Source organism: Oryctolagus cuniculus, chromosome 11 (assembly GCF_964237555.1).
Source record: "Oryctolagus cuniculus chromosome 11, mOryCun1.1, whole genome shotgun sequence".
In the NCBI taxonomy this organism is placed as follows: Eukaryota; Metazoa; Chordata; class Mammalia; order Lagomorpha; family Leporidae; genus Oryctolagus; species Oryctolagus cuniculus.
In genome coordinates this window covers 97,255,163-97,269,131 of record NC_091442.1, presented here as the reverse complement: position 1 = coordinate 97,269,131, position 13,969 = coordinate 97,255,163, and the positions used below count along the sequence as shown (strand labels likewise).

At 51.1% G+C, this 13,969-nt stretch overlaps 1 protein-coding gene and 1 long non-coding RNA gene across 2 annotated transcripts in view; one reads left to right on the top strand and one right to left on the bottom strand.

The window, feature by feature from the left end:
* Window positions 1–13,969, bottom strand: part of PLXNC1 (plexin C1) — a 159,374-nt gene that overhangs the window by 37,710 nt on the left and 107,695 nt on the right. Inside the window, exons 16-21 of the mRNA XM_008256886.4 lie at window positions 13,783–13,884; window positions 13,376–13,479; window positions 8,814–8,852; window positions 8,475–8,599; window positions 7,712–7,910; window positions 3,150–3,296 (exon numbers count right to left, since the gene is read on the bottom strand). Coding sequence (XP_008255108.4) covers window positions 3,150–3,296; window positions 7,712–7,910; window positions 8,475–8,599; window positions 8,814–8,852; window positions 13,376–13,479; window positions 13,783–13,884 — 716 coding nt within the window. The remainder of the gene's footprint in view (window positions 1–3,149; window positions 3,297–7,711; window positions 7,911–8,474; window positions 8,600–8,813; window positions 8,853–13,375; window positions 13,480–13,782; window positions 13,885–13,969) is intronic.
* On the top strand, window positions 7,703–10,678 carry LOC138844410 (uncharacterized). Its single transcript, XR_011380200.1, has 2 exons — window positions 7,703–7,949; window positions 10,241–10,678. It is a non-coding gene; the product is annotated as an uncharacterized lncRNA (long non-coding RNA).

The following is a 13,969-nucleotide window of genomic DNA, read 5'->3' as shown; positions in this document are numbered from 1 at the left end:
AATGAAAAACCTTCCGTTTTTTTGTTTTTTTTTTTTTTTGTTTTGTTTTTTTTGACAGGCAGAGCAGACAGTGAGAGAGAGAGAGAGAGAAAGGTCTTCCTTTGCCGTTGGTTCACCCTCCAATGGCCACCGTGGCCAGCGCACCGTGCTGATCCAAAGGCAGGAGCCATGTGCTTCTCCTGGTCTCCCATGCGAGCATGCGGGTGCAGGGCCGAAGCACTTGGGTCATCCTCCACTGCACTCCCGGGTCACAGCAGAGAGCTGGCCTGGAAGAGGGGCGACCAGGACAGAATCCGGCGCCCCGACCGGGACTAGAACCTGGGGTGCCAGCACCGCAGGCGGAAGATTAGCCTAGTGAGCCACGGCGCTGACCAAAACCTTCCATTTTTGATATCACCCTTCTGTTAACATCTTGTCACACAGCACAGACTAGGTTGTGTGCCTTCTCTCCAGCTTCCAGGGTAATCACTCACCGCAACAGACACGTGCCATGGCACCAGTAAAAAGGCATTCAATGTCACTGTTAAAGGCATGGCCCCAAGAAACCAGGGGCCCCACCCTCCACCAGGCTGTACGGCATCCACCAGCCGATCTGAACTTGAAAAGCAAGACTGATGTGGAGTTCTGAAGTCATCTTTTCCCAGTAGCCTTTCCCCCAGGGGCTATACAGGAAAATCATTTTTTTTCCCAAGAGTCCACAGGAATTTCTTCGACATTAAGTAACATTTTGATGATGAGTTGAGTGTTAACAAATCAGAAACACATGGCCTTAATTGACTGTGAAATAAATAATGTTCCGAAATGAAAAGGAGGAAAAGCATTCAGATGCAACACATCAAAAAGAGCTCAGAAGTCGCTTCAACACCCCCTCCCCAACACGCCTTCCCCCTGGTCCTGGGCCCATCCCCTCCCTCTCCTTCCTGTCTGCAGTGGGGCTTTGGTGACCCTGAGGCTGCCCGATGTTCCCTAGCTATGTTCACTCAGACTCGTCTCTGTGCGGACTTAGTCCATTCTCGGTGGCTATTGCAACGCCAGGCTCACCCGAGACCCGCTGACCAGGTTTATTTCGCTCATGGTTCTGGAAACCCCAGAGCATGGTCCCATGGTTTTCAGTGAGGGCCATGTGTGGCTCCACGCTTGGCGGAGAAGGGCAGGCGGGTGTGAAGAGACCGCGAGGCGAGGAGACGAGTAAGAGCACAGCCAAGGCCGCCCACCCGGCTTTAAGACCCGGCTCCAAGACCCGGCTCCAGAGGGTCCTCATGAATCCCTCCCTGAGGGTGGAGCTCCCTGACCTCACCAACTCTTAAAGGTCCCACCACCTCTCAGTTCCCTTACGGAGGCTTTGAAATGCAGAGAGTTTTGGCGGGAACAGACCATACCCAAACCATAGTAGGGAACTTCAGGACTTCTAGAGAGTGCAGCACAGACACCCTCTGGTGAGGACCGAGGACCGCGGGTGCGGCTGTGCGCCCAAACCCAGCATCATTGAAAGGAGGGTCAAGGACGCAGGTGCAAAATCTGACCTTTGTATACTTTCCATGCTGGATGCAAGTGAGAACCTTCTGGAAAGTTTCATAGATGCTTACACGTCTGGGCTCCATCCCTCAAGCTCCTGGTTTCATGATTGGTCGCGAGAGAAAGCCCGCAGTGCTATAGCTGGATCTGCATTTCTAGCCACCGTTCTAGGCGATCTCAACTAAGCTCAACAGTTTTACACAGCACCCACAAGCCAGGTGATGCTCTAAGCACTTCACAAAATATCTACTCTCTTCAACCTCACAGCACCCCCAAGAAGTGGGCAAACGCCACGATCAACATGCCCATTCTACACACGTGGAGACTGAGGCACAGACAGCGTCAGACACTTGCCCAGCGGCACACAGCTAGCCAGTGCCTGACCTGTGAGACCACGCTCTAACCACTGCACCAATGGGTTCTCAAGCAGCCTTGGCGGTGTCAGGGAGGTCTTCGAAAGCTGCATTCTCGGGCCACACCCCAGACCAGCTGCAGTGAGCGCCTGGTGAGTAACAAGCTCTCTAGGTGCTGGGCGCGCAAGCTCAAGTTTGAGAGCCACTGGCCCACCCACCACTGCCTGTCAGCTGCAGGTGCATGTCCGGAGAGATCTCAGCACGTTGTGAAGGGCAGGTGAGCACGGTGCCAGCCGCAAGGGCGGGCTGAGCTACAGCTGGCAGTGATGGACAACTCCAAGCAGCTGACGCACGCACCCTTCCCCCACACTGCACAGTTAGCATGTGATTCGCCCAGAGCAAAGGCACAGGCGACTCAGCTCTCCCAGGGGGCAATACCCAAGCCCCTCGGTCATCTTCTCCACTAACAAGACTGTGACGAAGCCCAGAGCCTCCGGAAAGCTAAAGATCAAACCGAAACACAGCAATCTCTGCCCCAAGTCTATACAACAGAAAAGCAAGAAAAAAAATCCTAATTCTGAAGCCACTTTTCATGCGGGGCTCCCCCTCTAAAATTGCCAAACCGCCCTCAATCGGTCTCTCTGTCTTTAAGAAAGGTGGTGGGTGGGTGGGAGAAGATGGGTTCTCCAACAGGAAGAACCCGCCAGGCAGCCACCCCCCTCCCTTAGTGATGCCAGTGAGCATCTAAAAATATCTATGAGATCACAGTACATTAAGTGCGTGACACCAAACATTTGTAACTAATCCATGAAAATAAAGTAAGGGTGTCGTGTTGCACGGGGAACACAGTGGAATTTGTCTTGTGTTATCATTCTAAAATAAGACGGCCTCAGTGTGGTTGAAATATATCTTCACACATTGTCTTGCCGGAGCAGAGCCATTTGAGAAATTCTGATTGCAATTATAAGTGCTGAACAGGGAGCACTTTGCATTTCCTTTGACGATGCTGAAAGCTATAAGCAATCCTGATATTAAAATCTTTGGAAATTGATGAGTGCCCCAGGCATCATTACAATACTTTCTCCTGCGATCCAAGTAATTAAAATCTATTCTGCGAACACGTGTTAATACTTTATCAACTACTGCTTTTAATTAACTAAACCTATGCAGCCTCCCGCCGCAGGAATGAGACCTTTTCCTTGGAAGTGACCTCGCCCCCCACAAGCCTCCCCTCCGTCCCCATGCATGGCTTTATTTCGGAGTCTGAATGGCCCGCCGTACCACGGTGCTGAACTCCGGAACCTGCCACAGCAGCCAGTCCTCGTTGAGGGTGTACAGGGCTTTGCAAGTGATGACATCGACGGGCCCCTTGTTGATTTTCTGGTTCAGAGTCGTCACCAGCAGATAGAAGGGCTCTCCAACCGTCTCCTTGGAAGACACACAAGAGCCTACAGTCAGCTTTTTGCAGAATCCCCTGCACTTTCCAAAGAATTAAAGTTTCCGCTTATGGCAGTGCGACAGGAGCCAGGAGGCAGTGTTTTCTAACAATCAACACGGAACTCCAAAGAAAATACATACTGCTCGGCTCGGGATTGGGAGCACAACTCGGGAAGCCGCCTCCTCGCTCCAACAGGCGTGCACGCACGTGCGCCTGCACCCCTGCACAAATTCAAAGCGCTTCAGTGCCCGAGACAACCGGAAGTTGTAGCCCCCTGGGAAGGTTTGTGTTGGAGCCTGGGTGTGGCAGGCTGGTGCTCCTCCTCGGTGGGCTGGGCCCAGGAGTGGTTTGTTTACATTCCGCTTACTCGCCTCTCCTAGGCAACCACAAATAAATGACTTTTTTTTTTTTTTTTTTAAAGCCCAGTTGAATGGTCTTGGAAACAAAGAGGAAGGTAAGAATCGTTCCGGCATTTGCCAAAGAGCAGCTTCTTGGTGCCCACCACTGCTCTCAGCACTCTGAGCTGATCTCCTCCCCCCCGGGAGGGGGGGCCAGGCCTGTTCCCAGCACCACCCACCTGGGCACCTCTGCAGGTGCAGCTCACCTCCCTTCCAGATGGGGCCGGCTGAGGCCAGGGACATTTCCGGCAAGGCTCTGCCCAGACACTCAGGCCCACCCCACGGCTTCTTCCCGCACCTTCTGCTGGATGGCCTGGGGGTGTGGGGGGGGAGCTGCTCTGTTCCTCAACTACCTCCCACCTGCAGCCTCTGTGCCTTCGTGGGGAGGCTGAGCAGTGCAGGTGGGCGGCTGTGTCACCGCTTCAGCTGCACGCTCCCCGGGCAGGTGGACAGGGTCAGCTACAGAGCATTTGTTGAACAACAAGTCTCTGTGATCCACAGACAGACGTTGGGCCGACGCCCGGGGGAAGACCAGCGGTGAAGGGGCCCAGGAGGTCAAAGTGCCTTGGTGAGGATGAAAAGGCAGCCACGGGGGAGGGCTTGAAGCGCCAGATGACAAAGTCCAGCGTGAGCGCCAAGGCATCCGGCTTTCAAAGGAGCCGTCTACAGTGGGCTCTCTCACCTGCTTTCCCTTGAACCGGGAAATGACCTAAGACCTCTCGGCTTTGGAGTCTCCTGGGCTCACAGCCCCACCCTGCCCTGCCTTTAGAACTTAGAGCAGACCCCCTTGCCATCCCGGGCCTTCCTCCTGCCACCCTCCCCCTCACACAACCCCAGGGCTCTGGCTCTCAATCCTCCCTCCCCTGCGGCTACATCAAGTTCAGGGTAGCACACAGGTGGAATGTTCAAAAATTTCCAAGGGCAGGGCGAGCAGTGAGGCAAGCACATGACACTTACTTCTCATGAGAAACTTCCCTTATTTAGTGGTTGACAAGCTCACCGCTCTCTTCTCCCCCCAGCCCCTTGCTAAGGTACCGGCCACAAACCTTGGGCCCTGCTTCTCTCTTATCCCCTAACACAGATCAGAGATGCAGCTGAGAGCTCTGGTGCAGGGGTTACACGTGCCCAGGAGGTTGGCTTGGGGCCCGGTGGCTCTCCTGGGCCACCCAGGTGACTCTCCAGGAATCTGCAGGGTTCTACAAGCACAGCCAGGCGGGGCCAGGGCATCTTGTCTTATACCACTGTCCACCCCTGTGGGTGTGGTCCTGCCTGATCCTCACCGGAACCCCTTGGAGCTCTCACTAGAAATTCACATGCCTGGGGCCCGCAAGAGGCCTCATCTATGAAGGGGAGGCCTGGTCATGTATGGTCTTAAACCCTGCCTGTGGGGGGGTGTCTGATGTTGGCCGGCTTAGATAATCACAGGGTCTTGAGGTATGTCACCAGGGTGTAGCTGAGTCCTGCATGCGGGGGACAACACGACAGGGCAGCTCCACCCATCTTCCCAGCACACAGAGCAGTGGGGAGGAGGTGCTAGGCCCTGGCGCTGTCCCACACTGGCCGTGGGAGCTGGGGGGAGTCCCCACTGCTGTGTGTGCCCCGATTCTCCCTGGGCAGAATGGTCAGCGAGGCACTTGCCCCCAGGACTGTGAAGGGGATTCAGTGGGAAAGGGAGCCCCGCTCCTAGCGTGCTGTCTGGCCGGGCCACAGCATGGCAGCACCTTGGTGCGTGGCAGTTATTAAGGACCTACTCAGCCTGGAGTCTTGGAAGGGGCAGCTCCCTGGGCATTGTGCAGCCCACTCTGAGGCAGGGCAGGAGGACAAAGGGGGTCAGTGTCCCACAGCCCCAGGGGCACATGGGCCAGGGATGTCAGGCCTCTGCACCAGAGGGCATCGACCCTCAGCAAAGTGAAAACCTCACCGACTGGCTCCCTGCCACTTCCTCCCCGGGGTGCCAAGCTGCCCCCTCAGCGCCCTGGAGTCCTTGAGACACTCTTGAATCAGCACTGAGAAATCTTGACCCAGAATCCTTTGCTCAAGGGGGCTGTTTGGGCTGGGAGCCCAGATTTGTCTGAATGCCTCGCCCCTTCCAGTGCCCAAAAGCAGCCCTTGAGAGCTCACAGTTCAGAATGACAAGCTCCTGATAGAAAGGACTGGAGAGGAATTGAGAAGCGAGAACCACACCTGGTGTTCGGTGGCCAGATGGAGAGGGCCTTGCCCAGGGACACACAGCCGGCCGGGGCTGAGGGGCCTACAGAGCTCTAAACCCCTTTGCCCAGTGCTTCTTCCACCACCCTACACATTCTCACCTACAGGACTCACGGAATTGCTAGGAGCTTGTAAAAAGCATGGATTAGCAGCTTCCAGTTGCCTGGGACTGTGGAGGGGCAGGAGAGGGTCTCGGATGACCCAGACCACGGAGCAGGCCCAAGTCCTGCTGCCTCTGCTTAGCAGTGGTTATGGCTCCAGCAAAAAAAAAAAAAAAAAAAAAAAAAAAAAAAAAAAAAAAAAAAAAAAATTCATCCCCAAAAAAGCCACATAACACCACCTCCCCAAAGTGTCTGATGATTTATACTGAGTAAACAGAAAAGAAGGCAGATTTCATTAATCTTAATAAACGGGCATTGCTTTGAGAGAGGAAGGAGTTGGTAAAAAAAAAAAATTGTAAAAAAAAAATGGTTGTGCATCTACTTGTAAGATTACATTAAACATTAAACTAAGCACAGTCTATTTAAAGTGCAGCTTTTGGATCTAAACTTAAGTAGCACTGTTAAAACCTGTGGCATAGCAGTGTGTCTTATTCAAAGTTTAATTAGATTTTGGAACTAGCTACAAATACACAATTATGCAGTTTTGCTGGAATGGGATGGCTGGTGAAATTCAAGAAGGAGAAGAACGTTCTGTACCAGGGCCCTCAGAGGACTGCATGGAGATTGGGTTCAACCAAACATCCCTATTTTCCTATGAATATTTTATAGGAATGATGGCTAGCATTTATGGAGTGCTTACTCAGGGCTAAGCAATTACGTACAATTTCTCATCTGTGCTTCCCAAAATAGCCTTCCTTTTCCAATTCCACAGGTAATACAACCAAGCGAGTGGCGGAGTGCAGCTCTGCGCACCAAGTGGTGGGCTCCAGGGCCCACCGCATCAGCCATTCTGGAATGTCTTCTCGATTCCATGAGATGACAGCCACACTTCTACCCTCACTCCAGCAAAGTGATCGCCAGGCCTGGCAGGTGTCTGGGGCTTTGCTTGCGTGTGGAATGACTGGGATACATTGCTGGTAATCATCATACAGGATGCTGGGAGGTAAACGGCTCTCCTAAAATGCTAAAAGGCTTCTGAGGATGGGGCTGGCGCTGTGGTACAGTGGGTTAAAGCCCTGACCTGAAGCGCTGGCATCCCATATGGGCACTGGTTCGAGTCCCGGCTGCTCCACTTCTGATCCAGCTCTCTGCTATGGCCTGAGAAAGGAGTAGAAGATGGCCCAAGTCCTTGGGCCCCTGCACTCATGCGGGAGACCCGGAAGAAGATTCTGGCTCCTGTCTTCAGATCAGCTCAGCTCTGGCCATGGCGGCTATTTGGGGAGTAAACCAGCGGATAGAAGGCCTCTCTCTCTCTGTCTCCACCTCTCTCTGTAACTCTTTCAAATAAAAAAAATAAGTCTTTACCAAAAAAAAATGCTCTGAGGACCTGGAAGCACTTTGTTCTCCTCCCTTTACGTTTTCTTAAATGCCTGGGCTCTGGCTGTTCAGGATGTTAAAGGTCTCAGACGGTGGGCTCCCTTGCCAAGTCTCCTCCGAGGAAACTGTAAATGAGTGACCTTCGCAAAGGCCAGTTAGCGCCAAGCCCATTTTTACTACGCCGGGAAGGACCAAGACTAAACACAGTCAAATGCTGACACCACGGAGCACTCGGGACGGAGCCGGCAAAGACATCGGCGTCTGCTAAAAATAACCGCCTATTGTCTTACCAGTGACACTGCCGAGGGACCTGACACTTACCCGGAGGAAGCCGGACAGGCAGACGGACATCCAGTTGGTGAGCAGTTTTTCGACCACGGACTCTGTGCGCCTGAGCATGAGTTTGGGCTGCAAGTTACTGGACTGCTCCATCAGATCCCGGGTCAGCACCTCCAGGATGCTGGTCAGGTAGACCAGCTTGGTTTGCAGTGCGATGGTTAAGAAGGAGGCAAACAGGCACCTGTTTAAACACAGAGCCCAGATTAAACCATCAGCCCTGGTGAGCCTGGCTGGACGAGGGAGCCGTTTCATTGGGCGCGCACTGGGCAAGGGAGGCTGTCGTCTTGCGTGATTTTTTTTTTTTTTTTTTTTGATGTTTAGATTCTGACCACTTCTGTTCTCAAGTCATAAAACCACAGTCACTGTTACCATCGGGAGGTTTTCTGTGTTTTCAGCTCTTACACTAGGGGAGAGACCAGAAGTGAGTCTTGAATTTTCGGGGTATTTTTAAAATTAAAAATAACACTTCTGCTTTTTTGATGAAAAATATATGGTTTTTGCTGCTGTCGGGGTTTTTCAGGGTTTGTTCGGGGGAAGCAGCGTGGTCTTCAAATTAGGATTGGTGGGGATGGGGTGGGCGGGTGCCGTGTGAACTGGAGCTGTCACGCTGCAAAAGCAGCCAACCAGCATGCCTCAGGGAGGGTGTTTGTCAAGGTCGAGAGGTGGTTTGGAAATAAAAGAAGGGGCTGGGACCTCCTTAGCTCCACAGAAGGCTTTTTCAATTTAGAAAAGAAAGCAGTAATACCTGTCCTTGACTGAGAAGTTCTTCTGCTTTTCAAGGGTGTGGATGACCGTAACAAGGAAACTCTTATTACAGATGAGAGCGTCCAGAGCTGTGAGGCTTTCACTCTTGTCATTGGCGTCTCTGTTCTGGAGGGGAAAAGGAAAGACTAATTCAATAGAGAGTGATATGATCTAAGTTGAAAGTCACAGAGTAGATACACAATGGCTTCTCCAAGACAATGAATTATTTAGTACTGAGGTCAGGGATCCCAAAAAACCCACAATACAAACTCAAAGTCGAACCGATGGGGATGACAATGACGACGACCACACTGGGCTAGAATGAAACGTAGAGACTTACATGCATATCTTCGGTGAAGATGTGGGTGAAGCCGCCTGACTGTGAGGAAGGAGACAGGTTCATTACTCAACAGCCGAAGGAAGCAGGGATACAATCTGCAAGTCCATTTGCATAAAGCAGAGATGCTCTTTGCCCATCTGAAGAACCCCTGGGCTAATGCTTTCTGCACCTCCCCTGACTTACAATCAACAATGATTCAGCTCTCAGGAGCCACCAGTGAATTCTGGAGGCCTCTGAGGACAGCAGTCATCTGGCCCAAAAGTTCACTGTTGGTAGATGAAGGTATCATCTCACTCTTTTAAAAAGGAGGTGGTCCTTGGAGAAGATTCTGCAAATATCAGACCACTCCCCAAGCATTTCCCCCTACGGCGAAACACTGACTCCTGTTGACAGATTTTGCCCTGTCTCAGCTTAGTAGCATCTGCCGTCTCCATGCATTTCATGATTCCAGAGGGCATGGGGTGGGGGTGGGGGGGTGAAAGGCATGGAATCTGGAGCCACATTTGCGGGGTTCCAGTCCTGGTTTTGTGACATTCTCGTTACCTGACGGACAACATCTCTGTGCCTGGCCATCTGCACATGTGAAATAGGACAAGAGGAGCCAATGTTGGAATGCAGTGGGTTAAGCTGCCAACTCTGGCATCCCAATGAGTTCAAATCCTGGCTGCTTTGCTCCACTTCCGATGCAGCTTCCTGCTAATGTGCCTGGGAAAGTAGAGGAAGATGGCCCAAGTGCTTGGGCCCCTGCACCCAGATGGGAGACCCGGAAGAAGCTCCTGGCCATTGGCCATTTCAGGGAGTGAATCAGTGGGTAGAAGATCGATCTCTCTCTCTTTCTAACTCTTCCTTTCAAATAAATAAATCTTAAAACACACCTCTGTGAACTACTATTGTTGTATTTATCCCCTGATTTATAGCAAACTACACCATAATGCTGTTGCCCTACTGATGTCTTTTTCTTTTTAAAAAAGATTTTATTTATTTATTTATTTGAAAGGCAGAGTCACACATGGAGAGGGAAAGAGAGAGAGAGGGAAGGAAGTAGGGAGGGAGGGAGGGAGAAAGACGTCTTCCATCTGCTAATTCACTTCCCAAATGCCTACAAGGCCAGGGATAGTACAGGCCAAAGCCAGGAGCCTAGAATTCCATCTGGGTCTTCCACATGAATGGCAGGAGCCCAAGCACTCGGGACCTTTTCTACTGCTTTCCTGGGCACATTAGTAGGGAGCTGGATCAGAAGTGGAGCTGCCAGGTCTCAAACCGGCACCCATAGGGGATGCTGGCATTGCAGGCAGCGGCTTAACCTGCTGTGCCACAAGTCTGGCTCCTACCCCACTGGTTTCTAAAAAATCTTTTATGTACTACTCTATTTTGTTGCTCCTGACTATCAACTTTGTTTTAAAATTATTTATTTATTTATTTGAAAGGTAGAGTTACAGACACAAGGAGAGACACAGAAAGAGAGACCCTCCATCTGCTGGTTCACTCCCCAAGTGGCTGCAACAGCTGGAGCTGAGCCTATCTGAAGCCAGGAGCCAGGAGCTTCTTCCGGGTCTCCCACGCTGGTGCAGCAGCCCAAGGACTTGAACCATCTTCCCATCTTCCACTGCTTTCCCAGGCCATAGCAGAGAGCTGGATCAGAAGAGGAGCAGCTGGGACACGAACTTGTGCTCATATGGGACGCAGGTACCACAGGTAGAGGCTTAGGTCACTATGCCACAGCGTCGGCCCCCTGAATATAAACTTTTAAATTTGCGGGTTTTAAAAATGTATCATAAATCTTATAGGAATTAATGATTACATTTTGAAAGCATGTTGAGTCATACTTTAAATGAGTCAACAGAATAAAAATATAAACTCAAAAATCCAGGTTTTCCTAACATTGGGGGTAGTAGTGGAAATGGGGGACTAATTTTATATCTTAGCAAATTTCTTCTATAGAGAATTTTGCTTCTTAATTTCCAATTTGTTAGCCCAAACCAAAGGCCTCACACTATTTTGGTCCTAGTCTGCCCTGGGAAAAGCAAAAGATCAGAGCAGGTGTTGGGCGCAGCTGCTAAGCTGCGGCTTCCGTGCCTGCATCCCACACAGGACGGCCTGGGTTGGAATCCCGGCTCTGCTTCTGCCCCAGCTTCCTGCTGGTGCGCACCTTGGGAAGTAGCAGGGGATGGCTCAAGTACTTGGACCTCTGCCACACACATGGGAGACCCAAACTGAGTTCCAGGCTGTGGGCTTTGGCCAGACCTAGCCCTGGCCATTGTGGGCATTTGTGAACTAAGCCAGCAGATGGGAGAGCGCTCTCGCTCTTGCTCTCTTTCTCTCTCTGCTTTTCAAATTAATTAATTAAAACAACAGAAAAAATCTGACTTTGCATTTTCTAGTTCCCAGTATTTTCAACTTCATGTAAATGAGGCTGATTATCCACCTTAACTAGGGAAAAACCCTCCTACTTCTGTGTTCTAAGGCTCTTTCCTCCTTTTTCTTCAAATTTCCCTCTTCCAGGAGGTCAGATCCTCTTTCTATCCCATTTTTGGCAAAACAGAGAAGAATCAACATAATGAAAAGCAAGGTTTTAAAAGCCCAATCAACAGGCAGGGCAGAGAAGCAGCGGGCTGGCCATCCCCTGGCTGGCTTTCCTCTGGGTGTTGCCTCTTGCTCTCTGGGAGGTGTCAGAGCCTCCCCTTCACCTGGGCTCCGGGTCAGCCAGTGACGGGCCTGCGTACTGGGAGGACCGAGCTGCAGCCTGCAGTGCGCTTCGCGGGGCCCCCTCACATCCGCGTGTCCCTGATGGCGCCTCTGTACGGACTGGGGTTTTCTGGGCAGGCTTGTGTCTCCTGCATCCTCTGCTTGAACGACTCCTTCTGACTTCAATTTGTATAGCTTTCCCAGTTGCCTTTCAAGCTGATACATAACCCAGAGTTAAATCAGTTTGGCTCCTTGCAACCATCTCTCCTAAAATAACATAGCCTTGTGCCTGGGAGTTTTTAATACGCAACTTCCTGCAGTCGTCTTGACATTCCTCACTCTGTCTTGCTCTTGATGAGGACTGAGGAGATAGGAGAATTTCTCGTTCAGGCCACAGGTTGCTCTCTTCAGCACTCAAGGGCGGTCATTAATTGAAAAAGCCCACACGGTACTCATGGCAATGGTGGAAATCTCCGGGATTTTATTGCTATTAAATTCTTAATGGGGACCTCAGAGAGCTGGGAAACTGGACTTGTAATGCAAGCTTCGTGGAGGCCCTGCGCAGCAAGCCTGATTCAGCGACCTGGACCTCCCCCCCCTTCCCAGGGGCAGTTCTGTCTGCCGTGGGGCCAGACGAGGGGCAAGTGGCAAGTCCTGGTGCCAGCCCCTCTTGGAGGATGTTAAGAGAAACAACAACAACAAGAACACAACACAAGGACAAGAAGTTGACATCTTATTTATAGCCTTCTCGATTTACAGTGCTAAAGCTTGGATGAAAAAAAAGATGGCAGGTGTTTTGCGGCGGCGGCCCAGCCTCCAGACACAGCAGCGCACACCATGGTGTCCGCCTGGAGAATTTTAGGAGCTGGAAGTCGCTCACTGCGTGTGTCTGGGTTTCTGAACTCCGGCCAGTGTAGCAGGGAAGCTTTTGCTAAGGTGAGGCAAGCTCTCCTTCGGCCTGGAGAGACTTCCGGCTTTGCTGGGCAGTCTAGACTTAAATAGGAGAACTGGTGTTGATGTGTTCCAGAGGTTGGGTCTCTCGGTGGCCATCAGTTCCAGACCAAAAAATAAAAATAAAAAATAAAAAAGTGAGGGAGGGCAACATGGTGGAGCTGGGGTGCCGGGATGTGGGGGTGATGAGACGGAAGATGACTGGACCTCACCAAAGACTCGGGAGGGTACATGAAGAAGGCTGAGCGATCAGGTGAGAAAATGGAGGTGTCAGAACATGGGTGAGACCAAAACTCCAAGGACTCTAAGGAGTTCTGGGACAAATGAATCATTTCGTGCAGCTCGTTCCACTCAGTGAGAATGATACCAACTGGTCAGCTAAGAAAAAACTGCCAAAGAGAACCAGAGAGACCCTCCATGGCTACACATGCCCGTTAAAAATCAACTCCAATTGCACACAGGTGCACCTCCCTCCCTCTCGGCCGGGAGCACTTCTTGTTTCCAAGTGAGAAGTAATAGTGAGTGATCTGGTAGCTGCGATGGAAGTCATGCAGATAAACACAACAAATTGGCCAGCCGGCAATTTATTGATCTTTAAATAAATTAGCTCACTTCCCAGCTACAAATTCAGTTCCACACTGGTAAGAAAATAAGGCAAAAATTCATCCCTCTGAAGTTCTGTGCCCCCTAGGGTTTTGCTACTGGACAAGGACTAATCGCTGGCGACCCATCGCTGTCTGCTACCCTACCCCATGCAATTAGCAATTCTCCTCCTGCCTGCTCTGCTCCAACTTCAGCCAGTGAATTCTGCACCAGGCATCTGAGCCCCAGCTGCCTTGGAAGCAAGCACCCATTCTCGGAGAGCAACAAGCACCTTCATTATGATTCCAGAGTCAACCTCAGGAGTATGATCAATGCTCTTTTACCTCGGGGAAGAAAGTCCTCAGAGCAAAATGTTTGTAGTCAAGGAAGGGAACAGTTCCAAAACTATCAACCACGTCCAATTTATCCATCTGCAGCTCAGCAAAGCCTGCAAAACAGAATCCCAAGAGCAATATTTTAATTCAACAAACAATGGAGAAGATCTTCTGCTGTTTTGTCTAACAGGGAGTATGACCTTGGTTTGCATTAAAGAAGAAACAATGGATAATTACTTGGTTGGCTGCAGAGAAGAGCTGAAAGGAAACAAAAAGGCAGGCCCGGGCCCTGCTGTTCAGTTGTCTTCTGTTCTACCAACACTTCTCGTTACCCTGGCCGGGTTTTTTTCACTTACAGGCAAAAATATAAAAATAAAGAAAGGCTTGTTTTGTACAAATAAAATTTGAGCGCTTACCATCACGGATCTCTTTGCGGAGCTCGCTCTCCAGTAGCTCCAGCTGTTGGCTCTGCTTGCGACTCAGCTCCTGGGATTTGTGCCTGGTCACCCCCACGGCCGCTGGGGAGAGAGAGAGAGACGCTCTGGTCAGAGGGACACGTGGACTCAGAAAGACAAACAACAGTGCAGACCAAGCTTTACCGCT